The sequence below is a fragment of the Oncorhynchus gorbuscha genome, linkage group LG03 (assembly GCF_021184085.1).
Source record: "Oncorhynchus gorbuscha isolate QuinsamMale2020 ecotype Even-year linkage group LG03, OgorEven_v1.0, whole genome shotgun sequence".
Lineage (NCBI taxonomy): Eukaryota > Metazoa > Chordata > Actinopteri > Salmoniformes > Salmonidae > Oncorhynchus > Oncorhynchus gorbuscha.
Genome location: NC_060175.1, coordinates 96,236,184 through 96,260,872, shown reverse-complemented (window position 1 = coordinate 96,260,872; position 24,689 = coordinate 96,236,184). Strand labels below are relative to the sequence as shown.

The window sequence follows — 24,689 nt, the reverse complement described above, 5'->3', positions numbered from 1 at the left end:
TTAATGGCAAGTTTATTTGAGCAGTGAGAGACAGAATAACAACAACAAAAATCCAGAAAAACGCATGTCAAAAATGTTATACATTATTTGCATTTTTATGAGGGAAATAAGTATTTGACCCCCTCTCAATCAGATCTCCACGTTGTCTCCCTTTTGTTACGGGCTTTGAGCCGGTTCGTGACAAGTGGGTGCGAGAGGTCCCGGGTTCAAATCCCGGATGAGCCCCCACTTGTCACGGACCGGCTCAAAGCCCATAACAAAAGGGAGAGAACGTGGAGATAAGGAGTAACAAAATATATATTTATTAAATAAGTAACTAAGTATAATTACAATGGTGTCTGTAATCAGTAGTGTAAGTGAGTGTTTTGCATGCATGCATGTGATAATGCAGGGTGTTGAAAGATGCTAAAGCAAACAACCAAAAAACCACCAAGAAAAACAACCAAATCTCTAAAGGTGTCTGCATGGAGAGAGTCTCTTCCATGAATGGGGAAGTGGTGTATTTATCCTGGGAGACACCGGGCCCAGGTGTTTCCCATGTAGCTGACGATCCTCCCAACTCCGCCCACCAGCATCATAATAAGTAAATAATAAAGAGAGAATACGGGAGACAGAGTGGGAGGGTCATCACAGAACGGTGAGGAATCAGCCCAGAACTACACGGGAGGATCTTGTCAATGATCTCAAGTCAGTTGGGACCATAGTCACCAAGAAAACAATTGGTAACACACTACCTCGTGAAGGACTGAAATCCTGCAGCACCCGCAAGGTCCCCCTGCTCAAGAAAGCACATATACATGCCCGTCTGAAGTTTGCCAATGAACATCTGAATGATTTATAGGACAACTGGGTGAAAGTTTTGTGGTCAGATGAGACCAAAATGGAGCTCTTTGGCATCAACTCAACTCGCCGTGTTTGGAGGAGTAGGAATGCTGCCTATGACCCCAAGAACACCATCCCCACCATCAAACATGGAGTTGGAAACATTATGCTTTGGGGATGTTTTTCTGCTAAGGGGCCAGGACAACTTCACCACATCAAAGGGACGATGGACGGGGCCATGTACCGTCAAATCTTGGGTGAGAACCTCCTTCCTTCAGCCAGGGCATTGAAAATGGGTCATGGATGAGTATTCAAGCATGACCCAAAACAAAGAAGCGCATTAAGGTCCTGGAGTGGCCTAGCCAGTTGCCAGACCTTAATCCCATAGAAAATCTGTGGAGGGAGCTGAAGGTTCGAGTTGCCAAACATCAGCCTCGAAACCTTAATGACTTGGAGAGGATCTGCAAAGAGTAGTGGGACAAAATCCCTCCTGAGATGTGTGCCAACCTGGTCGCCAACTACAAGAAACGTCTGACCTCTGTGTTTGCCAAAAAGGGTTTTGCCACCAAGTACTTAGTCATGTTTTGCAGAGGGGTCAAATACTTATTTCTCTAATTAAAATGCAAATCAATTTCTAACATTTTTGACATTTGTTTTTCTGGATTTTTTTGTTGTTATTCTGTCTCTCACTGTTCAAATAAACCTACCATTAAAATTATCGACTGGTCATTTCTTTGTCAGTGGGCAAACGTACAAAATCAGCAGGGGACCAAATACTTTCCCCTCTCACTGTATATCTCACTATGCTGCAGTAGTTTATGTGTCGGGGGGCTAGGGTCAGTTTGTTATATCTAGAGTACTTCTCCTGTCTCCTGTCTTATCCTGTGTCCTGTGTGAATTTAAGTATGCTCTCTCTAATTCTCTCTTTCTTTCTTTCTCTCTGAGGACCTGATCCCTAGGACAATGCCTCAGGACTACCTGGCATGATGACTCCTTGCTGTCCCCAGTCCACCTGGCCGTACTGCTGCTCCAGTTTCAACTGTTCTGCCTGCGGCTATGGAACCCTGACCTGTTCACCGGATGTGCTACCTGCCCAGACCTGCTGTTTTCAACTCTCTAGAGACAGCAGGGGCGGTAGAGATACTCTTAATAATCGGCTATGAAAAGCCAACTGACATTTACTCCTGAGGTGCTGATTGCTGCACCCTCGACAACTACTGTGATTATTATTATTTGACCATGCTGGTCATTTATGAACATTTGAACAGCTTGGCCATGTTCTGTTATGATCTCCACCCTGCACAGCCAGAAGAGGACTGGCAACTCCTCATAGCTTGGTTCCTCTCTGGGTTTCTTCCTAGGTTTTGGCCTTCCTAGGGAGTTTTCCTAGCCACCGTGCTTCTACACCTGCATTGCTTGCTGTTTGGGGTTTTAGGCTGTGTTTCTGTACAGCACTTTGAGATATCAGCTGATGTAAGAAGGGCTATATAAATAGATTTGATTTGACTAGTCACCCCCAAAGCCAATTCTTCCTTTGGCCGCCTTTCTTTCCTGTTCTTTGCTGCCAATGACTGGAACAAACTGTAAAAATTACTGAAGCTGGAGACTCATATCTCCCTCACTAGCTGTCAGAGCAGCTCACAGATCACTGCACCTGTACATAGCCCATCTGTAAATAGCCCATCTAACTACCTCATCCCCATACTGTATTTATTTATTTATCTTGCCCCTTTGCACCCCAGTATTTGTACTTGCAGATTCATCTTCTGCACATCTACCATTCCAGTGTTTAATTGCTATATTGTATTTACTTCGCCACTATTGGCCTATTTATTGCCTTACCTCCTTTATCCTACCTGACTCAAGTAAAATTGAAAGTCCCCCAGTAAAATACTACTTGAGTAAAAGTCTAAAAGTATTTGGTTTGAAATATACTTAAGTATCAAAAGTAAATGTAATTGCAAAAATGTACTTAAGTATCAAAATTAAAAGTATAAATAATTTAAAATTACTTATATTAGGCAAACCAAACGGCACAATTTACTTGTTTTTTAAATTTACAGATAGCCAAGGGCACACTCCAACACTCAGACATAATTTACAAATGAAGTATTTGTGTTTATTGAGTCTGCCAGATCAGTGGCAGTGGGGATAACCAGGGATGTTCTCTTGATACATGTGTGAATTGGACCATTTTCCTCTCCTGCTAAGCTTTCAAAATGTAAAGAGTACTTTTGGGTGTCAAGGAAAATGTATGGAGTAAAAAGCACATTATTTTCTTTAAGAATGTTGTGTATTCTTTGAGAGAGAGAGAGAGAGAGAGAGAGAGAGAGAGAGAGAGAATTGAGAGAGAGAGAGAGAGAGAATTCCACTCCATGGACTTGCCCAATCCTACATTGTTAAATAGGGCGTTTCACTCAGGTAATACATGTGCTACAGATACATTATGTGTGCTTAGAAGTGTCTCTGTGGATTTCCCTGAATTGCTCAAGAAAATGATTCAGTCCGATCACATCCTTGCCTAAATGTTTTTTACCCGTCACAGAGAGTTCTTATGACGAACTTCCTGCTTATGATTGTCTCGTCATTAAACTGTCAGACATTGAGCTGGACCGACATTGCAGAAGACTACCGACTGACTGGTCTACAAATAACCTTGCTTCATAAAAAAACTACTCATTATTATTTGTAGATCAGTCAATCGTTCACCATTTACCCACAATGCATCATGGACGTGATGCTCTCAAACACGGCCATGGACTTTAAAGGCTAAGACATGGTTGAAAGTGCAAACAATTTATGTAAGTATTTGTCTTGAGTACGCAGCAGTCACAAGCCGAATGAAACAGCTAACGTGGAATCGTAGCCTAGTGTGTAAGTGGGGGTTGATGTTGTAGTAGTCTGTCTCAAGGACGTGGAAATAGCAGGACAAACTCCAGTAGCGAGCGAGAAGGGGACTCGGATGAATTGTTAGCTAACGTTACGGATAGCTTAGAGTGGATATCAAGTATGTCTTGACTACAAAATACTTCTCAACATATCCACCGCAGTACACGATTTTCAGGCCTCGTTCAATGGAAGATGGTGTAGCTAGTTCCATAATCTCTAAAACATCTGACAGCTACGGCAAAAGGTGAGACAATTTACCCCACGCCGCATTCTCTTTAGTAAAATTATTATGGACGTGCCACTTAGGAATTTGAACAGAATCGTTTGGTTCCTCGCTGCTGATTTCTAAAGTAAGGGAATGTAATCTGACGTGTGTCAATGTTTACTACTTCAGTTTTTCTCTGTGTTCAACAGGGGGATATTTTCTCGATTGAAGGGAATATATGGGATCGCAAGGTAACCATCTAATAAACCATATTTATTTACACTTGTTTCATACGACTGTCAGAGGTAAAATATTGCTAACAGCTAAACGTGTTGATGGACAGAGGATCGGATTGAGGTAGGCGCAGTTTCCTTTGTTTACTCAGTCTGCATTTCAGAAGAGCGGATACGTTCCTTTCAGCAGTGTCGCGATAACTACTGTCTGCCAGCCTGTTGTAGCTTTGAGGTGTGCTGCGACCACTGACACTAAACACACGCGCTCCATATGGAAACGAACACGTTAGCTACACAGTTGTTACTTTGTAACGGTTTGCGATTAGCGGTATTTTAACAGGTCTGTTGTCTAGCAGTGCATGAACCTTGCTTTGGCGAATCATTTGCCGCTGGCTCTCATTTTCTCATGCAAAACAAATAGTGTGTCAAAAGGAAAATAAAAATATTATCAAAGATATTTATAACTAATCCAAGATAGTTAATGTGTCGTTTTTATAGTGGGAGCAATGAAGCATAGTGGGCAGATCATGGAAGGAGGTGGGCAAGGCTAAGCAGGAGTTTTCGAGATCCTATTGGCGCATTGTAGCATGTATTTGCATATTTCCGTTAGGGAACGCCTCCTTTGAAGTGCATATGTTCCCAAACTCAATTCGACCTTGCACTCCTAACAATGCCATTTAAAAAACTTAAGCAACAAGTCTTTATAAGTTAGTGCGCTGTGTTGGTAGTGAGCACATTCTAAACTGATGCTTCAGCTTTATTGCCCCCTGTGATGTGTCTGGATTTCCCCTTCTGTCTGTGGTATTATCTGAGTTTTTCACAACCCACCTTCAGGCTGTTATGTACCGGACCTCTTACTAGCCAACGGGAGGCGGGGCGACACTGGTAGACAGTGACCGTCGCACCCGCCTGCCGAACACCTGCACTCACCTTCATTAACAGTTGTGCGGGAAAACAGTGCCGGACAGACCCCCGCCTCCTGCTAGCCACTCTGACCGGTACACACGAGGCAAGAGGTGTGGCTACACAGTGAACTAACATGCTTGCTATTTAGTGACCGCCAAGCGGGGGTGAAGGACACCGTCTACCGTTGTCGCCCTCGGCCCTTCTTCTGTGGGGTTTTTCGGCGGTCGTGATTCAACTTTATGTTACCTACTGTAATGGAGCGCCCCACCTCCTTTCTGTCCTAGCTTAAAAATGGACCAATAGAAGTTTAAAGAGGGTTTTCCTACAGATGCAGGAATTCCCACGTGCAGGAACTCCCCGAATTGCGTGTTGCAAATCTACCCTTCTCCACGCAGCATAGGCCGAAATAGCAGCAGTGTACCAGCAGAAATAAGTGATTACATCACTTAACAGTTCTGAGGACAATTCAACGTTTTGACCTGGCTGCATGTTAAATTCTTGCTCTAACAGTCCAAATACAAGCACTGATTGGAAGCTGCATATAGGCTATGAGTGGGGTTCTCAGATCTCCTTACTTTGTCATCATGTCACGATTGTTGTGGTAGGGTAGTAAACTCACACTGCATTGCACTGGTGCACTGTTATGGCTGAGATTTGGGTAGAGAGTAGGGGGGGGGGAGTCATTTATATGATTTCCATTTTAAAGTTTAATGAACTGAAGTTGGAGTCATTTAGAATATGAGAGTCGCTAAACTCACTGATCCCATTTAATGATGGTTCTGATGTTGGCTATTAAGTTCAGTATTTCCATGAAACACAAGCCACTGTTGATTATGAGGGGGATGTATGAAACTGTCTCTCTGTCCTCCGCGTGTCTCCTGTGCACTTTTCCATCACACTAGTACAGGTCACAGATTACATTGGGATTGGATGAAATGAGAAGATGAGACTGTTTGAAAGAGAGCAACCCGGCTCTACGTATTTTACTGGGTTGTGACTCACCGACACCGCCCCCAGTTAGAGGAGAATAAAGCAGCCCGTGAGTTGACACCCAGGGAATTTGTGTTCACACATAGGAGAAGATTTACATGGGGATGGTTCTGAAAGGAATTAGGAATATTCACATACAGGTTACAATGGATGGAGCAGAATAGTGAAAAGACATGAATGAGTTTGAATCATGTCATGGCCTAGAATTCCCAACAGCACAATATGAAAGACTGTATGTGATAATACACTGCAGCAATAAACCGTAAGCTGTTAAACAGAAATACTTCATAACAAGGACTGTATCTACTATGCATACAGTTGAAGTCATAAGTTTACATACACCTTAGCCAAATACAGTTAAACTCAGTTTTTCACAATTCACATTTCACATTTAAGTCATTTAGCAGACGCTCTTATCCAGAGCGACTTACAAATTGGAATTCCTGACATTTAATCCTAGTAAAAATTCCCTGTCAGGTCAGTTAGGATCAACACTTTATTTTAAGAATGTGATATGTCTGAATAATAGTAGAGTGAATTATTTCAGCTTTTATTTATTTTATTTTATCACATTCCCAGTGGTTTAGAAGTTTGAATATAGTCAATTAGTATTTGGTAGCATTGCCTTTAAATTGTTTAACTTGGGTCAAACTTTTGGGTAGCCTTCCACAAGCTTCCCACAATAAGTTGGGTGAATTTTGGCCCATTCCTCCTGACCGAGCCGGTGTAACTGAGTCAGGATTGTAAGGCCTCCTTGCTTGCACAAGCTTTTTCAGTTCTGCCTACAAATTTTCTATAGGATTGAGGTCAGGGCTTTGTGATGGCCACTCCAATACCTTGACATTGTTGCCCTTAAGCCATTTTGCCACAACTTTGGAAGTATGCTTGGGTCCATTGTCCACTTGGAAGACCCATTTGCCACCAAGCTTTAACTTCCTGACTAATGTCTTGAGATGTTGCTACAACATATCCACATAATTTCCCCTCCTCATGATGCCATGTATTTTGTGAAGTGCACCAGTCCCTCCTGCAGCAAAACACCCCCACAACATGATGTTGCCACCTCTGTACTTCACGGTTGGGATGGTGTTCTTCAGCTTGCAAGCCTCCCCGTTTTTCCTCCAAACATAACGATGTTCATTATGGCCAAACAGTTGTATTTTTGTTTCATCAGACCAAACAAAGCCAAGTTAAACAACAACTACAACTTCGTGTACACACATTCCATGCACTGTCAGGCTCAGAGCTATGTATGTCTGCCCTTGCAGGAGCGTGCAGTGGTCCTGTCTGAGCAGTACAGGGTTAGCTATGAGCATCTTCCACTAGGAACAACTTTTGCCCTCAACAGCCTCAATTTGTCCGAGCAAGTACTCTACAAGGTGTCGAAAGCGTTCCACAGGTGCTGGTCCATTTTTGATACGAACTGTTGACCGTGAAAAGCCGAGCTGCCCATTCACCCTCAGAATAACACACATACACAATCCATGTCTCAATTGTCTAAAGGCTTAACAATCTTTCTAGAACATGTCTCCTCCCCTTCATCTACACCGATTGAAATGGATTTAACAGGTGACATCAATCGTTTTAACCTGGTCAGTCTGTCATGGAAAGAGCATGTTCCTAATGTTTTGTACACTCAGTGTAAACAACATGCTGGCAGGTCTAGCTAAAATTCCTAGCCCGATGACTTCTGAAAACCCACATTTATCCAGTAAACCTTTTTTTCCATAATGTTATCGAGTGAATTAAGAAGGAATATCGACATAATTTTTAATGACGTAGGCTAAGAATCAAAATGAGGTTTTCCATAAATAATAATTATTGCGAGTTTAAAAATGTTGCAAGTGTGAAGATAAATCACCCTTATTAAACTCTCCTGAGTGGCGCAGCAATCTAAGGCACTGCATCTCAGTGCTAGACCATGGTTCGATTCCAGGCTGTATCACAACCGGCCGTGATTGGGAGTCCCATTGGCCCAAAGTCGTCCAGGTTTGGCCAGGGTAGGCCATCATTGTAAATAAGAATTTGTTCTTAACTGACTTGCCTAGTTTAAATAAAAACATTCCATCAATGGATGTCTATTTAACTTGTTTTGACTGCTATGATTAAGCCATAACGCCACAGGAGCCATACCACGTCTAAGGAACATGGCCCTCAGCTGTGGTATATTGGCCATATATCACAAACCCCTGAGGTGCCTTATTGCTATTATAAACTGTTATCCAACATAATTAGAACAGTAAAAAGTACCGTTTTGTCTTTTCCCTGGTACACATCTGATATACCATGGCTTTCAACCAATCAGCTTTCAGGGCTCAAACCACCCAGTTTTTAATTGTAAATAAATCCTCTTTGTGCATGTGCATAACTATAGATAAATCCTGCAAGCGAGTTCGAGTGATGCAACTTGGACAGAGGATCCTTCTGTAGCTCAGTTGGTAGAGCATGGCGCTTGTAACGCCAGGGTAGTGGGTTCGATCCCCGGGACCACCCATACGTAGAATGTATGCACACATGACTGTAAGTCGCTTTGGATAAAAGCGTCTGCTAAATGGCACATATTATTATTATATTATCTCAATCTCTGTGCAAGAAGCACTTCAAAAAGCGAATGTTAGTTTATTATCTGGCAATTGTGCCAGATTTTGAGACCAGAAACCATTATAAATGGCATGTTTGTGAGATTGACTTATTTCAATAGACACAGGCTTCTGACTAAAATCTGGGTTAATAATTCCAATTCAACTTTGCCATGGTTTACTGAGCTAGATGCAGGTGGCCTATTCGCCCCTGATAGGCCAACATCTAATTTCATGGAAAAATCCACAATGTGAAGAATGATACATTTGCTGTGAACAATTAACAAAATATATCCATGAATAAATGCATAATAACACAAGGCTACAACAACAAACTGAGTTACAGGCTATTTATTCAATCTGTTTGCCAGCTACACAAGTGGCACAAATTGATTTGCAATGACTCCAGTGATAGTAATTTCAACATATTTATTGTATCAAATGGTAGGCAACAGTAACCTGCAATGACATTTAGAAATGAATAGTCTAATTGATGGCCAACAGATGCAGATGTAGCCCATCATTCTCCACATGTTAATGTAATTTTTCATTGTGGACCTTTACCCCCCCATAACACAAGCACACGAGGGAGTTCCATAACATCCATTTCAAATTTCCACCTCGCAGCGCTCCAGACCCTAGAACTGAGCATGAGTAAAACTCGAGACCCTAGAACTGAGCAAGAGTAAAACTCGAGACCCTAGAACTGAGCAAGAGTAAAACTCCAGACCCTAGAACTGAGCATGAGTAAAACTCGAGACCCTAGAACTGAGCATGAGTAAAACTCGAGACCCTAGAACTGAGCATGAGTAAAACCCTTCGCTTGATGCGGTTATCCATAAGGAAAGTCAACATTAGAATGCAGTTTACATAAATTCGCTCAGAGGTGGTTTAATCTATAGAGCTCTAGTGCGCCTGAAGTCCTTTTCCAATGCTTTGTCACCATTATATCAGTTATGTCGCGTTAGTATGTTTTATGGAAAAAGAGTGTCTCCATAATAACCGAAAGCTGTCATTATGTGTGTGCATGCTGCTCTGTCTCTGACTCAGCTGCCCCTGCTGCAGCACGCTCTCCACGCTTCCTTTTGGCTCTCCACCACTCACTCAGTCTGCTCACTGCCTTGTAGTCAGCAGCAGGTCACAGTGAAATAAATATATATCCACATACATACAGTACCAGTCAAATGTTTGGACACACCTACTCATTCAAGGTTTTTCCTTTATTTTTACTATTTTCAACAACAAAAAATTGTAGAATAATAGTAAAGACATCAAAACTATGAAATAACACATGGAATCATGTAGTAACCAAAATAAAGTGTGAAACAAAGCTAAATATATTTTAGATTCTTCAAAGTAGCCACCCTTGATGTCAGCTTTGCACCCTATTGGCATTCTCTCAACCAGCTTCACCTGGAGTGCTTTTCCAGTGTTGAAGGAGTTCCCACATATTGAATTACTGCAAAGAAACCACTACTAAAGGACACTAATAGTCCCTCCAAGATTTCACAACATTGTTTTGTAATTTCTGTGCCCCAAAATAATGAAAAACAGCTATTTTTTCTGAAGGAAAAAAGGGGTGGAAGCTAGCTTAGAGTTCCAACATAAAACTTGAATTTGACATGAACTTGAGATTTAATGTCTTATGGGGGATTGCCCCCATAATCTGGAGGTACTAAAAAAATCATAAACTAGGATAAAAGAAACACCTAGGGTCCAATCTGAAATGAAGACAAATCTCAAGTTCATCTTCCGTGAAAATAATTAGAGACAAAGTGATCTTTTGGGCTGTTTTTTTTCTGAACATAACGAGAGGTGAGGGATGACCAAGGGCCAAGCTCATCTAGGCCTATATCTCAACGTAATCATTCATTTCATCTTCCCTATCCTCCTCCATATCAATTGCTCCACTGCGGAGTCGTTAATTGTGGTACATGAAGACCCAAGGCTCGTAGGTTGTTGTTAAGATGTTGATTGCCTACGGCTGGACAACTCAAGCTTGTAGATACTGTTGCTTCGCTCAGCATCAGCTGAGTTTGAGACTGCATCCTTGTAGCGTTTGACCAGGGTGCTCAGCACAGGAAGTCTCTCCTGAAGTGCATCCCAGAAGATATCCAAATCCACCACCCCACTCACTGTGGCTCTCAGTGCTGCTCGTCCTACATTGGTCAAGTAGTCACCCAGTTCATCCCTCGGTACCTTACTGAAGCCTGGAATAGCCTTGTAGCTGGGCACTATCATCCATAAACACAATGTGACGTGGATCAAACACCCTAACTTCTTGGGGGAACTCCATGGCAGGCTGACCATCTGACATGTACTTCGTCATTTTGTCCTCTGCATTCCTGTATGCCTCAACAGCAAAGGGCAAGTCGTCAACTGCATCAAAGTAGTGTGAACAAGCCTCATACTGTAGTTATTTGTTGGCCACAATGTTCATCTGCAAGTCCTCTAAATAGTGAAAGATCTTTGTTTTCACGGGATGTCTGCTCTGAAAGATGTTGAGAAGCTGAAGGATGACTTTATACTCGTCTGTCATGATGTTCAGTTGAATCTGCAGTGACTGAACCAGCTCTTGGTTTTGTAGCATCTCATGGAGTTTCTCTACAGACTGTTGGGGCACCTCGGCCACACACCTGTGAATGACAAGGAATAAAAAAGAGGAACATAAGAAATATTACTTATACTCAATGTGAAATGACATCACGTCTTACAAAAAATATAGGTCACCTTTCTCTGTATAATTACAATGATCTAAATGACAATGATTTAAACAAATGTACAAGGTATGTAGATTTAAATCATACCTGTATTTCCATCTCTATGAACCCACTGTAGAGGCCAAACTGCACTGCTGAGAACTTGTTTTACATGCCCCTAACTGGTAAAACATATGTGAACTTAGCATGAATGCGTTCAGCTGATCAAAAGGTTTGCAGAAAGCACTCCCTATCAGATTAATGTTGTGAGCCAAGCGTGTTATGTGCAGAGAGGAGGGGAACAATGACTGCAGTGCAGCTTTGTAGGCTTTCTTCATGCACGCAGCATTGTCTGTGTCAAAGACAATGACGTCCTCGTTGGAGATATTGTAATCTTGTAGACATTTCCCCACCGCCATGGAAACTGTTGAATGTTTGCACTGCTCCAGAAACACTGTCTCTGCGAGGTAGGCAACAATTATCCTGAGGTATCCTTTTCAAGTGGTGCGATGACGATGTTTAACATCTGGAGTTTCATCAATGATCACTGTCACTGGCTTCCCTGCAAAATGTTGCTTGAGTTCTTCCTTCACCCTCAGGTAGACCTCTCCCAAGTACTTTTCCTGTAGGTGGTGGTATCCAGGGATGGCTACCAGGTACTTTTTAAACAATATTACCATTTCTAAAAATAAAATAAAAAACAGTTAGATTGTATTTTCGTAATCCGTATTAATTTTTAGAGTTTTAAATGGAAAAGCTGACAAATTGCACTCAGTGCTTTGAGCCGTGCTCTCCGTAGACAGACTGGGGAGAGCAGAGTGCCGACCACCCTACTAAAGCCAAGGTCAGAGGAGTAAAAGTTTGAGTAAAATGCCACTCGCCTTGATTCTTTCAGTGCTTGCTGCAGTCTTCCCTGCTATCACGTCAGTCATGGTGATATGCCACTCCTGTGGGAACTGTCCTGACATTTCCATACGCTTTGCTGATTCCAAGTGACTGTTGATTGTCGACTTTCTCTTGTGTTCCAGCACAACGTTGCACGGAATGGAAAACAATTTCCCCCCACTTCCATGTAAAACATTTGGAAATTGGTCTTTAACTGTTATTTTTGTTGGCAAATGAGATTGATTTCTGGTCATTGTACTGCCTGTCAGCCATCAACAATCAGCCATCTTCTTCGCACGCTGACAGGCCAGGGGGAAAAAACTTGAGGTTGAATTGGGCCTTTTTCCACGGTAACCATGCAGTAATTGGTCAAAATTACTAACCCGCTTTTGATTGGACTCTTTTATGCTCTAAAAGTACGGGGAGTGGTCAAAATTGTGAGCTCTTGCATAATATGCACTGATTGGTTGATTTTTGCATTGAATTATGCGATTGCAGTATCGCAGAATCCTGGAGGGACTGCAATAAGAAGAGACTTGCTTGGGCCAAGAAACATGTGCAATGAACATTAGACAGGTGGAAATCTGTCCTTTGGTCTATGTCCAAATGTGAGATTTTTGGTTCCAACTGTTGTCTTTGTGAGACGCAGAGTAGGTGAACAGATCTCTGCATGTGTGGTTCCCCACCGATAATTCAAGGTACAATTAACCAGCATGACTATCACAGCATTCTGCAGCGACACGCCATCCCATCTGGTTTGGGCTTAGTGGGACTGTCATTTTGTCATTTGTTTTTCATCAGGACAATTACTCAACATACCTCCAGGAGAGTGATAGTGCTGTGTCCGATGACCTGGCCTTCAGTCACCCGACCTCAACCCAATTGAGATGGTTTGGGTTGAGTTGGACCGCAGAGTGACGGAAAAGCAGCGAAAAAAGTGCTCAGCATATGTGGGAAGTCCTTCAACACTGTTGGAAAAGTATTCCAGGTGAAGCTGGTTGAGAGAATGCCTAGTGTGCAAAACTCTGTCAAGGCAAAGGATGGTTAGTATGAAGAACCTCAAATATAAAATGTATTTATTTATTTTTAAGAGAAATGCCGTGGTGCCCGAGGTGCAATTTAGCCCAAAAACCCGCAAGCCGCGAACAATACATTTTCACCCTCTGCATTTTTTTCAATGTAGGACAATTTGCAGTGAACATGGCAACACTGCTTGCTGGAACTTAGTCCCACAGCACACTCGCCAGGGGATTCTCGAACATTGTTTATCATGCAAATGTTAACAATTACGTTCACTGCTTTATTTGAAATGTTAGTCTCTCTATTGTGTGTTTCCTGTACATTTTCCTCCGGTGCAGTAAGTTTAGCATGACATTTTCCTTTTATGTTAGGCTTAAATATGTGTCTAATGGTTTCTCTCGTATTTCCCTATGCAGTTTCATCGGATGAGATGAGTGTGCGCGGGGGGCAGGGTAGTGACGAGGTGCTGGTGTCCCAGGCGGTGTGGGACTACCTGGCTGCCGCTGGCCAGCCCTGGCTCATAGACTTTCAGGACAAGCAGGGCTTGAGCGCCGGCATCATCCGCCGAGGTGAGCGGGGAGGCTGCTGTGCAGTGCGGCTTCGCCCCGTAGAGGGATCCCGTTCTGGGGGACGACCCGGGATGATGGAGGAAGGTCCCATCTCCAACGAGACCCGCAAGGCCTTCATAGACTTATGCCGCTGCGCCCGCAAAGAGATGAGCAAACAGGATGGGGGTCCTAAACGGAAGAGGTCCCTGCTGCCCTGCGTTGGGGTGGGGGTCCTGGAGGGGGATGGAGAGGGGAGCCTGCTACCACCTCAGCCTCCCCAGCCCAGACGCTCTCAGAGGCAGCAACAGAGATATAAGAAGCCAGCGGAGGAAGAGGCCTGTGTGGTCCTCTCCAACTCCATGTCCCACAACGAATCCGGACAGAGGAAGAAGGACAACATGGAGGTCAGCTGCAGTATGATGGCCTCCTCTCATAACCAATCCCACAGTGAGGCAGACGACTGCACCTCATGTTCCATCTGCATGGGTGACATGGTGGAGAGGACCACGCTGGAGAGGTATAGCTACATTTTAAACTTTTGTATCCAGTAATTCTCAAGGTTTTTCCAAACCAGAAATGTGTCAGTAAAAGTGTTCTCTCTTCCTCTTTGACCCCCCCCCCCCAGGTGCGGCCACGCATTCTGTCGGTTGTGTCTAGACCAGGCCTTCAAGGTGAAGAGAGCGTGTCCTGTGTGTCGTCAGGTGTACGGCCAGCTCATAGGGAACCAGCCGGCTACCGGGTGTATGATGGTGGAGCGGGACCCAGATCTGGAGTTGCCAGGACACGAGGGTTATGGGTGTATCTGCATCATCTACAGCTTCCCACCTGGTTTACAGGCGGTGAGTGTGTGTGTGTGTGTGTGTATACTAAAGACGCATGGAAGGGTATAGAAATGGGAACTAGTAAGAAGTGTTGGTCTAGCCCATTACCTTTCGGGGTTTTTGGTCTAGCCCATTACCCTTTCGGGGTTTTTGGTCTAGCCCATTACCCTTTCGGGGTTTTTGGTCTAGCCCATTACCCTTTCGGGGTTTTTGGTCTAGCCCATTACCCTTTCGGGGTTTTTGGTCTAGCCCATTACCCTTTCGGGGTTTTTGGTCTAGCCCATTACCCTTTCGGGGTTTTTGGTCTAGCCCATTACCCTTTCGGGGTTTTTGGTCTAGCCCATTACCCTTTCGGGGTTTTTGGTCTAGCCCATTACCCTTTCGGGGTTTTTGGTCTAGCCCATTACCCTTTCGGGGTTTTTGGTCTAGCCCATTACCCTTTTGGGTTTTTTGGTCTAGCTAGCCCATTAACCTTTCAGGGTTGTTGGTCTAGCCCATTACCCTTTCGGGGTTTTCCTACATCTGATACATCATTTACATTGCTAACCATTTCTTTTTAGTATTTTTATTTGCCATGTTCACAGCAATGTTTACAAATCCCAGCTTGGATCTTTTAATGGTTCGTATCCAGGCTGTATCACAACCGGCTGTGATTGGGAGTCCCATAGGCGCACAATTGGCCCAGCGTTGTCCGGTGTAGGCCGTCATTGTAAATAAGGATTTGTTCTCAACTGACTTGCCTAGTTAAATAAAATACAGTCTATGCTTGAAGTAATGTTATTTAATGTCTATACCACTTTACTTCATTTCTGTGGATATAATTGTTCATGTTCTTTTCTAACATTCCTCTGAATTATGCCTGGATCCTGCAGCCAGAGCACCCTAACCCGGGGGTGAGGTACCCTGGGACGGACCGCGTGGCTTACCTCCCAGACAGCCCAGAGGGGAACCGGGTCCTGGGCCTGCTCCGCCGGGCCTTCGAACAGCGCCTCATCTTCACCATAGGGACCTCCATGACCACAGGAATGCATAATGTCATCACCTGGAACGACATCCACCACAAGACCTCCTTATGGGGCGGACCACACTGGTATGGACACAGATGTCTTTACTGAAGGCTATTGGAGATTTAAGTATGTTTGTGAGAAAGTATGTATGTCATGTTTACATTTTTGTGAAAAAAGCTATTGATGACTGCTTGCATGGAAGTCAAATAGAATCACATGGCTTTAGTTTGTTCTCATGAGCTGTAACAGAAATATATTTTTCAGTTTATATCAATAGAAAGCTATCCATGTTTTGAGCATGTGGTTGGGGGTTAAATTGTGATTATTGTCGTGCATTTGCTCCTAGAAGGAACTCTAGCTGTTCCTGTGATTACAACAACTCTGACCTGCTGAGGGTTTTCTGTTCATTTCTCCTGACAGCTTTGGATACCCAGACCCCACTTACCTGGTGAGAGTGACCGAGGAACTCCGAGAGAAAGGCATCGCTGCAGACTGACCGTACAGATTCTAGAATGATTATTCTAGGAACATTTTAGGAACCTCTGGCTGCCCTGCTGCTGCTGGTGGTTGCTAGGCTGCAGTCTCCTGGACCTAGACCCAGCAGAGCAGCGGATGAATACGAGATGTGACTGGGCCCCACAGCAGCCACAGGAGTACGGCCCAGTGGAGGCCCACATATCCCTACAAGACCACTTGATGGGGTGACTCCTACCTTCTACTTCAGTCGAATTTTCACTAATCATGCATTGATGTCAATTGGAGACCATTTGACTTAAGTGGAAGTGAACATTTATCTAAAGTGGAATTTAGGATTCACCCTTATGTTCCTATCCTCGTTATCTATCTTCCGAGTTCGGCTCAACCCAGCAGCACTTTGTGTTGAAGAAAACATACAAATGAGTGCAGTGCAATCTCTGTGTGAGCTGTTTTTGGCTCCACTCATCCAAGTATTTATCATATAGGGATTCATAATGTGAAGGTACATACTACTTAAATATTATTTTTAAACCTAAGTTCAGAGTCCTATTTTGTCTGTTATATTTATGTTTATTTCCACGCACATTCTTTATTTACCTGTTAAAAACACATGATTTGTGCTCTGTCCAGTACACTCTTAGAATAATTATATATTTTTTTATGTAATTATGTTAATAATAACCTGTTATTTACACTGTATTAAGACAGTACTAGAGATAGTTGGTGGCAGGCAGAATACTACTGTCTGTTTCAATAGAAAGCTCCTAATGAAATAATTAAATTTCTCTGAAAGGAGTTGCACTCGAAGGCACTTTGTCAAGGAGGGAGGGAGTCCGTCAGTAGTTCAGTCACTGTTGGAGGGGGAGTTGTTCTCTGCATAGAATAAGAATTATCCTTTTGAATTAGAATGATCATTCTAATTCTGTGGTTCTCTGCTTCCACTTCAGGGAACTGGTAGATGGAAGAATGCTCTGAGCAAAGCCAGGCAGGCGTTAGTCGTTAGCAGCCGTGAAGCTAATAGCCTGGTAGCTATAAGTTGATGTCAATTTTCTTGGAGCCCTTCACTTCCCTTTTGATCTTCCTCTCCTTTGATTTCTTCTCCTTTTTACTTAAATAGGAAGAATGTTTTCTATTTGATGTCTCTCTGCTGCACCGTTCTGTTCTAGCGGATGAACCAGGAATGTCCAGATAGACTGACTACTAAGTGTGAGATTCATTGTCATTCCTGACCGTCCCTTGCTCTCTCTCTCTCCTCGGTTGTTTCTCTACTCTAAGATGTTACCCCTCCCAGGACCAGGCCCTGTATTCACAAAGTGTCTCAGAGTAGTAGGGCTGATGTAGGATCAGTGTGGCCTTTTCAATCATAATGAATGAATAGGGACCCTGATCCTAGATCAGCACTCCTACTCTGACAAGCTTAATGAATAGGAGACCAGGTTCTGAGTTCAGTTTGATTTCCAGTCAGCCAGCCAATCAGTCAGCACTCCTCATTTTGTAATAACCAGATTTACTTGATGATGTCAAATAAGGAGGGCGTGATGTCGAACCACTTAAACCAAATCAAATGCACAATAGGCTGTATATTTAATACCTCTGACCCTGGCTGAAATGGCACCCTATTCCCTATACAGAGTAAAAGTGCCCATAGGCTTCTGGTCAAATGTAGGGCACTATATATATAAGAGCGTCTGCTAAATGACTTAAATGTAAATGTAAATATAGGACTCTGGTCCAAAGTAGTGTAGGGAATAGTGTGCCATTTTGGATGCAAGACCTATCTGTCCAGGAGACGTTTGTTTGACGATTGTCTCATAAATAATGAGGTATCTATCTGCTGTAATTCACATTTGTCTTCTACAGGAATAATCTAGGATTAACAACATAGGTACATGTAATATGAAAGTGTTGAGGAAAATCCTGCAGTCCCTTACAGCGGTATTGCCAGTGAGGTATTTAGTTCCCTTGTTTTGATACATTTATCAAACGGTTAGCGTGCCTATATTCTAGTCAAGTTTGAAGACAGTGGATCATGTGGATATTAATTCATGATAAGCATGTTCTTTTAGTAGACTGTCTTAATTGTTATTTGGAGGGTGAGACTTGGCAGCGTTATCTGGCTTTCTACCGTTTTTGAGAATATATATATATATATATATATACTGATGTGTATCTATATATATATATACTGATGTGTATCTGCATGAGTTTTTCTGTGATATGTCAGATGAAAGCAGTCCAACGACGTAGCCTCACTCACAAATGATCAAGCTGTGTGAGTCATTTTGCATGAGAAAAGGATGCCTATACATGGTGCAGTGCTCTCCAACCATGTTCCCGGAGAGATACCCTCCTGTAGGTTTTCACTCCAACCATGTTCCCGGAGAGATACCCTCCTGTAGGTTTTCACTCCAACCATGTTCCCGGAGAGATACCCTCCTGTAGGTTTTCACTCCAACCATGTTCCCGGAGAGATACCCTCCTGTAGGTTTTCACTCCAACCATGTTCCCGGAGAGATACCCTCCTGTAGGTTTTCACTCCAACCATGTTCCTGGAGAGATACCCTCCTGTAGGTTTTCACTCCAACCATGTTCCCGGAGAGATGCCCTCCTGTAGGTTTTCACTCCAACCATGTTCCCGGAGAGATACCCTCCTGTAGGTTTTCACTCCAACCATGTTCCCGGAGAGATACCCTCCTGTAGGTTTTCACTCCAACCATGTTCCCGGAGAGATACCCTCCTGTAGGTTTTCACTCCAACCATGTTCCTGGAGAGATACCCTCCTGTAGGTTTTCACTCCAACCATGTTCCCGGAGAGATACCCTCCTGTAGGTTTTCACTCCAACCATGTTCCCGGAGAGATACCCTCCTGTAGGTTTTCACTCCAACCATGTTCCCGGAGAGATACCCTCCTGCAGGTTTTCACTCCAACCATGTTCCTGGAGAGAACCTACAGGAGAGTTTCACTCACACTCCAGTTGAAACTAACCTGATTCAGCTCATCAACTAGCAATTTAAAAAAATCCAGTGTGCTAGATTAGGGTTGGAGTGAACGTACAGAACGGTAGCTAGATTAGGGTTGGCGTGAACCTAAAGAACAGTAGCTCTCCAGAAACAGGGTTTGAGAGTCCTGGTCCAGTGACTCTAGTCTGTTACCTTCTTCTCCTATTCATTTGTCTGCAGTCAGATGATGTAAAAGAATATAAACTCAGCAAAAAAAGAAACGTCCTCACTGTCAACTGCGTTTATTTTCAGTAAACTAAACATGTAAATATTTCTATGAACATAAGATTCAACCACTGAGACATAAACTGAACAAGTTCCACAGACATGTGACTAACAGAAGTTGAATAACGTCCCTGAACACAGGGACACGTTTGTATCTGGTGTGGCTACCAGCTGCATTAAGTACTGCAGTGAATCTCCTCATGACCTGCACCAGATTTGCCAGTTGTTGCTGTGAGATGTTATCCCCACTCTTCCACCAAGGCACCTGCAAGTTACCAGACATTTCTGGGGAGAATGGCCCTAGCCCTCACCCTCCAATCCAACAGGTCCCAGACGTGCTCAATGGGATTGACCTCCGGGCTCTTCCCTGGCCACGGCAGAACACTGACATTCCTGTCTTGCTGGAAATCACACACAGAATGAGCAGTATGGCTGTTGGCATTGTCATGCTGGAGAGTCATGTCAGGATGAGCCTGCAGGAAGGGTACCACATGAGGGAGGAGGATGCCTTCCCTGTAACGCACAGCGTTGAGATTGCCTGCAATGACAACAAGCTCAGTCCGATGATGCTGTGACACACCTCCCCAGACCATGACGGACCCTCCACCTCGGTGTAACGCCCATTCCTTTGACGATGAATGCGAATCCAACCATCACCCCTGGTGAGACAAAACCGCGACTTGTCAATGAAGAGCACTTTTTGCCAGTCCTGTCTAGTCTAGCGATGGTGGGTTTGTGCCCATAGGCGACGTTGTTCCCTGTGATGTCTGGTGAAGACCTGCCTTACAACAGGCCTACAAGCCCTCAGTCCAGCCTCTCTCAGCCTATTGCGGACAGTCTGAGCACTGATGGAGGGATTGTGTGTTTCTGGTGTAACTCGGGCAGTTGTTGTTGCCATCCTGTACCTGTCCCGCAGTTGTGATGTTCGGATGTATCGATCCTGTTCAGGTGTTACATGTGACCTGCCACTGCGAGGACAATCAGCTGTTTATTTCCCTGGCCACATCTGCAGTTCTCAAGCCTCCTTGCAGTATGCCTAAGGCACTTTCACGCACTTGAGCAGGAACCCTGGGCATCTTTCTTTTGCCGTTTTTCATAGTCTGTAGAAAGGCCTCTTTTTTTTTGTTTTAAGTGTCCTAAGTTTTCAGAACTGTGACCTTAATTGTCTGTAAGCTTAGTGTCTTAACTACCATTCCACAGGTGCATGTTAAGCATGGGAAACAGTGTTTAAACCCTTTACAATGAAGATCTGACATTATTTGTATTTTTATGAATTATTGTTGAAAGACAGGGTCCTGAAAAAGGGGCATTTCTTTTTTGCTGAGTTTACTAGGCCCATACATTCATTAAATATCCCTTTCATTTGCTATATACAGTTGAAGTTGAAAGTTTACATAAACCTAGGTTGGAGTCTATTAACTTCTTGACGCACCCATCCCGTTAGCGGGGTAATTTTCATCAACACCCGCTGAATTTCAGTGCGCCAAATTAAATTACTAAAAATATTTAATTTTCATGAAATCACAAGTGCAATATAGCAAAACACAGTTTAGCTTGTTGTTAATCCACCTGGCATGTCAAATTTCAATACAGCTTTTTGGCGAAAGCATAACAAGCGTTTATGTAAGAACATCTCTCTCAGTAGACAAAATATTACAAACACCCAGCAGCCAAGTAGATTGGTCACGAAAGTCAGAAAAGCAATAGATTACATCGCTTACCGTTGATGATCTTCGGATGTTTGCATTCACGAGACTCCCAGTTACACAATAAATGTTCATTTTGTTCCATAAAGATAATTTTTATATCCCAAATACCTCCATTTGGTTGGCGCGTTATGTTCAGAAATCCACAGGCTCGAGCGATCACGACATCGCAGAGGAAAATTCCAAATAGTATCCGTAATGTCCACAGAAACATGGCAAATGTTTTTTACAATCAATCCTCAGGTTGTTTTTAAAATATATAATCGATAATATATCAACCGGGTCTGTCGCTTTTTCAATGGGAGAGACAATGGCTGCCCCACTCTGTTGCACAAGCAAAACTCTGCGAACACCGAGCTATCCAATGACGCGATGTGATCTTTCTCATTCATTTTTCAAAATAAAAGCCTGAAACTATGTCTAAAGACTGTTGACACCTCGAGGAAGCCATAGGAAAAGGAATCTGGTTAATATCCCTTTAAATGGAGGCATCCAATGGAACAGAGAGCTTTCAGGAAAAACAGCACTTCCTGGTTTGATTTTCCTCATGCAATATCAGTTCTGTTATACTCAAAGACAATATTTTGACAGTTTTGGAAACGTTAGTGTTTTCTATCGTAACCTGACAATTATATGCATATTCTAGTTTCTGGGCCTGATAAATAGGCAGTTTCAAATGGGCATGTTTTTTAGCCAAAAATGAAAATCATGCCCCCTACACTGAAGAAGTTAAAACTCTTATTTTTCTCAACCACTCCACAAATGTGTTAACGAACTATAGTTTTGGCAAGTCGGTTCGGACGTCTACTTTGCATGACAAGTCATTTTTCCAAAAAATTGTTTACAGATAGATTATTTCACTTATAATTCACAGTATCACAATTCCAGTGGGTCAGAAGTTTACACTAAGTTGACTGTGCCTTTAAACAGCTTGGAAAATTCCAGAAAATAATGTCATGGCTTTAGAAGCTTCTGATGGGCTAATTGACATCATTTGAGTCAATTGGCGGTGTACCTGTGGATGTATTTCAAGGCCTACCTTCAAACTCAGCCTTGAAAATCAGCCTTCAAAATCAGCCAAGACCTAAGAAAAAAATGGTTCATCCTTGGGAGCAATTTCCAAATGCCTGAAGGTACCACGTTCATCTGTACAAACATTAGTATGCAAGTATAAACACCATGGGACTACGCAGCCATCATACTGCTCAGGAAGTAGACGTGTTCTGTCTCCTGGAGATGAATGTACCTTGGTGCGAAAAGTGCAAATCAATCCCAGAACAAAAGCAAAGGACCTTGTGAAGATGCTGGAGGAAACCGGCACGGAAGTATCTATAGCCACAGTAAAATGAGTCCTATAATGACACAACCTGAAAAGCTGCTCAGCAAGGAAGAAGCCACTGCTCCAAAACCGCCACAAAAAAGCCAGACTACGATTGCAACTACACATGGGGACAAAGATCCTACTTTTTGGATAAATGTATTCTGGTCTGATGAAACAAAAATGGAACTTTTTGGCCATAATGACCATCGTTATGTTTGGAGGAAAGAGGGGGATGCTTGGAAGGCAAAGAACACCATGCCAACCATGAAGCATGGGGGAGGCAGCATCATGTTGTGGGGGTGTTTTGCTGCAGGAGAGACTGGTGCACTTCACAAGATAGATGGCATCATGAGGGAGGAAAATTATGTGGATATATTGAAGCAACATCTCAAGACATCAGTCAGGAACTTAAAGCATGGTCACAAATGGGTCTTCCAACTGGACAATGACCCCAAGCATACTTCCAAAGTTGTGGCAAAATGGCTTAAGGACAACAAAGTCAAGGTATTGGAGTGGCCATCACAAAGCCCTGACCTCAATCCAATGGTCAATTTGTGGGTAGAACTGAAAAAGCATGTGCGAACAAGGAGGCCTACAAACCTGACTCAGTTACACCAGCCCTGTCAGGAGGAATGGGCCAAAATTCACCCAACTTATTGTGGGAAGCTTGTGGAAGGCTACCTGAAACGTTTGACCCAAGCTAAACAATTTAAAGGCAATGCTACCAAATACAAATTGAGTGTATGTAAATTTCTGACCCACTGGGAATGTGATGAAAGAAATAAAAGCTGAAATAAATCATTCTCTCTACTATTATTCTGACATTTCACATTCTTAAAATAAAGTGGTGATCCTAACTGACCTAAGACAGGGAATTTTTACTAGGATTAAATGTCAGGAATTGTGAAAAAACTGAGTTGAAATGTATTCGGCTAAGGTGTATGTAAACTTCCGACTTCAACTGTATCAAATGGCATCCTATTTCCTATAGATTGTACTACAGGGCTCTGGTCAACTAGAGGGGTGGTCAAATATAGTGGACTATATAGAGAATAGTGTGCTCAAGTCTACTACATAGGAAATAGTGTTCAATTTGGCACGTGTATATACCATTTTTCGTTTAGGGACCAACTGAAATATCTTTGGGAGACATAGTAGTTTAAATCAAGCTCCAGTATTTCTATGCAGTGAACTGGGTGTTGGGGTAACAGGGGAATGAATAAAGACTGAAAAGAGTTGCACATTGCAAATTGATTGTTAAAATGAAAGTTCAAGTTTTGCTTTTCTAATTGTGTTGATTTGTATTTTATGAGTGTTGATATTCAAAAATAATGTGGTTTACATTTTAATACTTGAATAAAAAAAATGTTTTGTTCTGTTTGGTATTCATTGTGTGTTATTTATTACTATATAAATAAAATCACACTGTAAATATACTACATTTATGAATGTTTTTCACCCTGTTGTACAGCTGAAGTTATATACTATGTTTCGTTGTAGCAGTGCAGTCGGCCTAGGAGCAACTGGTGAATGACAGTGCATTTGGAAAGTATTCAGTCCCCTTGACTTTTTCCACATTTTTGTTATGTTACAGCCATATTCTAAAATGGATTCAATAGTTTTTTCCCCTCATTAATCTACACCCAATACCCCATAATGACAAAGCAAAAACTGTTTTTTTAAGAAAAATATTCAAGAAAAGAAGAAAAGAAGACCCTTTGCTCAGTACTTGAGGCAGCGATTACAGTCTTGGGTATGATGCTACAAGCTTGGCACACCAAGTATGTGGGGAGTTTCTCCCATTCTTCTCTGCAGATCCTCTCAAGCTCTGTCAGGTTGGATGGGGAGCGTCGCTGCACAGCTATTTTCAGGTCTCTCCAGAGATGTTCCATTGGGTTCAAGTCTGGGCTTTGGCTGGGACACTCAAGGACATTGAGACATCCACTCCTGTGTTGTCTTGGCTATGTGCTTAGGGTCGTTGTCCTGTTGGAAGGTGAACCTTCGCCCCAGTTTGAGGTCCGAAGCGCTCTGGAGCAGGTTTTCATCAAGGATCTCTGTACTTTGCCCTGTTCATCTTTCCCTCGATCCTAAGGAGTCTCCCAGTCCCTGGCGCTGCAAAACATCCCCACAGCATGATGCTGCCACCACCATGCTTCACCATAGCTATGGAGCCAGGCTTCCTCCAGACGTGACACTTGGCATTCAGTCCAAAGAGTTCAATCTTGGATTCATCAGACCAGAGAATCTTGTTTCTCAGCATCTGAAAGTCTTTAGGTGCCTTTTGGCAAACTCCAAGTGGGCTGTCATGTGCCTTTTACTGAGGAGTGGCTTCCATCTGGCCACTCTACCATAAAGG

General features: G+C 43.0%; 1 protein-coding gene across 4 annotated transcripts; it reads left to right on the top strand.

Moving 5' to 3' along the window:
• Positions 1–3,427: 3,427 nt before the first annotated feature.
• Positions 3,428–16,876, top strand: LOC124032310 (probable E3 ubiquitin-protein ligase DTX3). 4 transcript variants are annotated; one of them, XM_046344616.1, is made up of 6 exons: positions 3,428–3,623; positions 4,126–4,167; positions 13,645–14,293; positions 14,402–14,615; positions 15,470–15,687; positions 16,025–16,876. In XM_046344616.1, the coding sequence occupies exons 2-6, from the start codon at positions 4,155–4,157 to the stop codon at positions 16,098–16,100; spliced, it is 1,170 nt and encodes a 389-aa protein (XP_046200572.1). In that variant the 5' UTR covers positions 3,428–3,623; positions 4,126–4,154; the 3' UTR covers positions 16,101–16,876. The 4 variants fall into 4 exon arrangements, with proteins under 4 accessions (XP_046200572.1, XP_046200570.1, XP_046200569.1 ...); XM_046344614.1 differs by having other exon boundaries at positions 3,428–3,955; XM_046344613.1 differs by lacking the exon at positions 4,126–4,167.
• The last annotated feature ends 7,813 nt before the right edge of the window (positions 16,877–24,689 follow it).

Bases quoted from the DNA above. Each gene is read 5' to 3' on its own strand.
- LOC124032310 (XM_046344613.1), top strand. From the start codon at position 3,599: ATGGTTGAAAGTGCAAACAATTTAT. The intron at 14,294-14,401 runs GTATAGCTACAT...CCCCCCCCCCAG, and splicing joins GAGAGGACCACGCTGGAGAG to GTGCGGCCACGCATTCTGTC. The intron at 14,616-15,469 runs GTGAGTGTGTGT...TGGATCCTGCAG, and splicing joins TCCCACCTGGTTTACAGGCG to CCAGAGCACCCTAACCCGGG.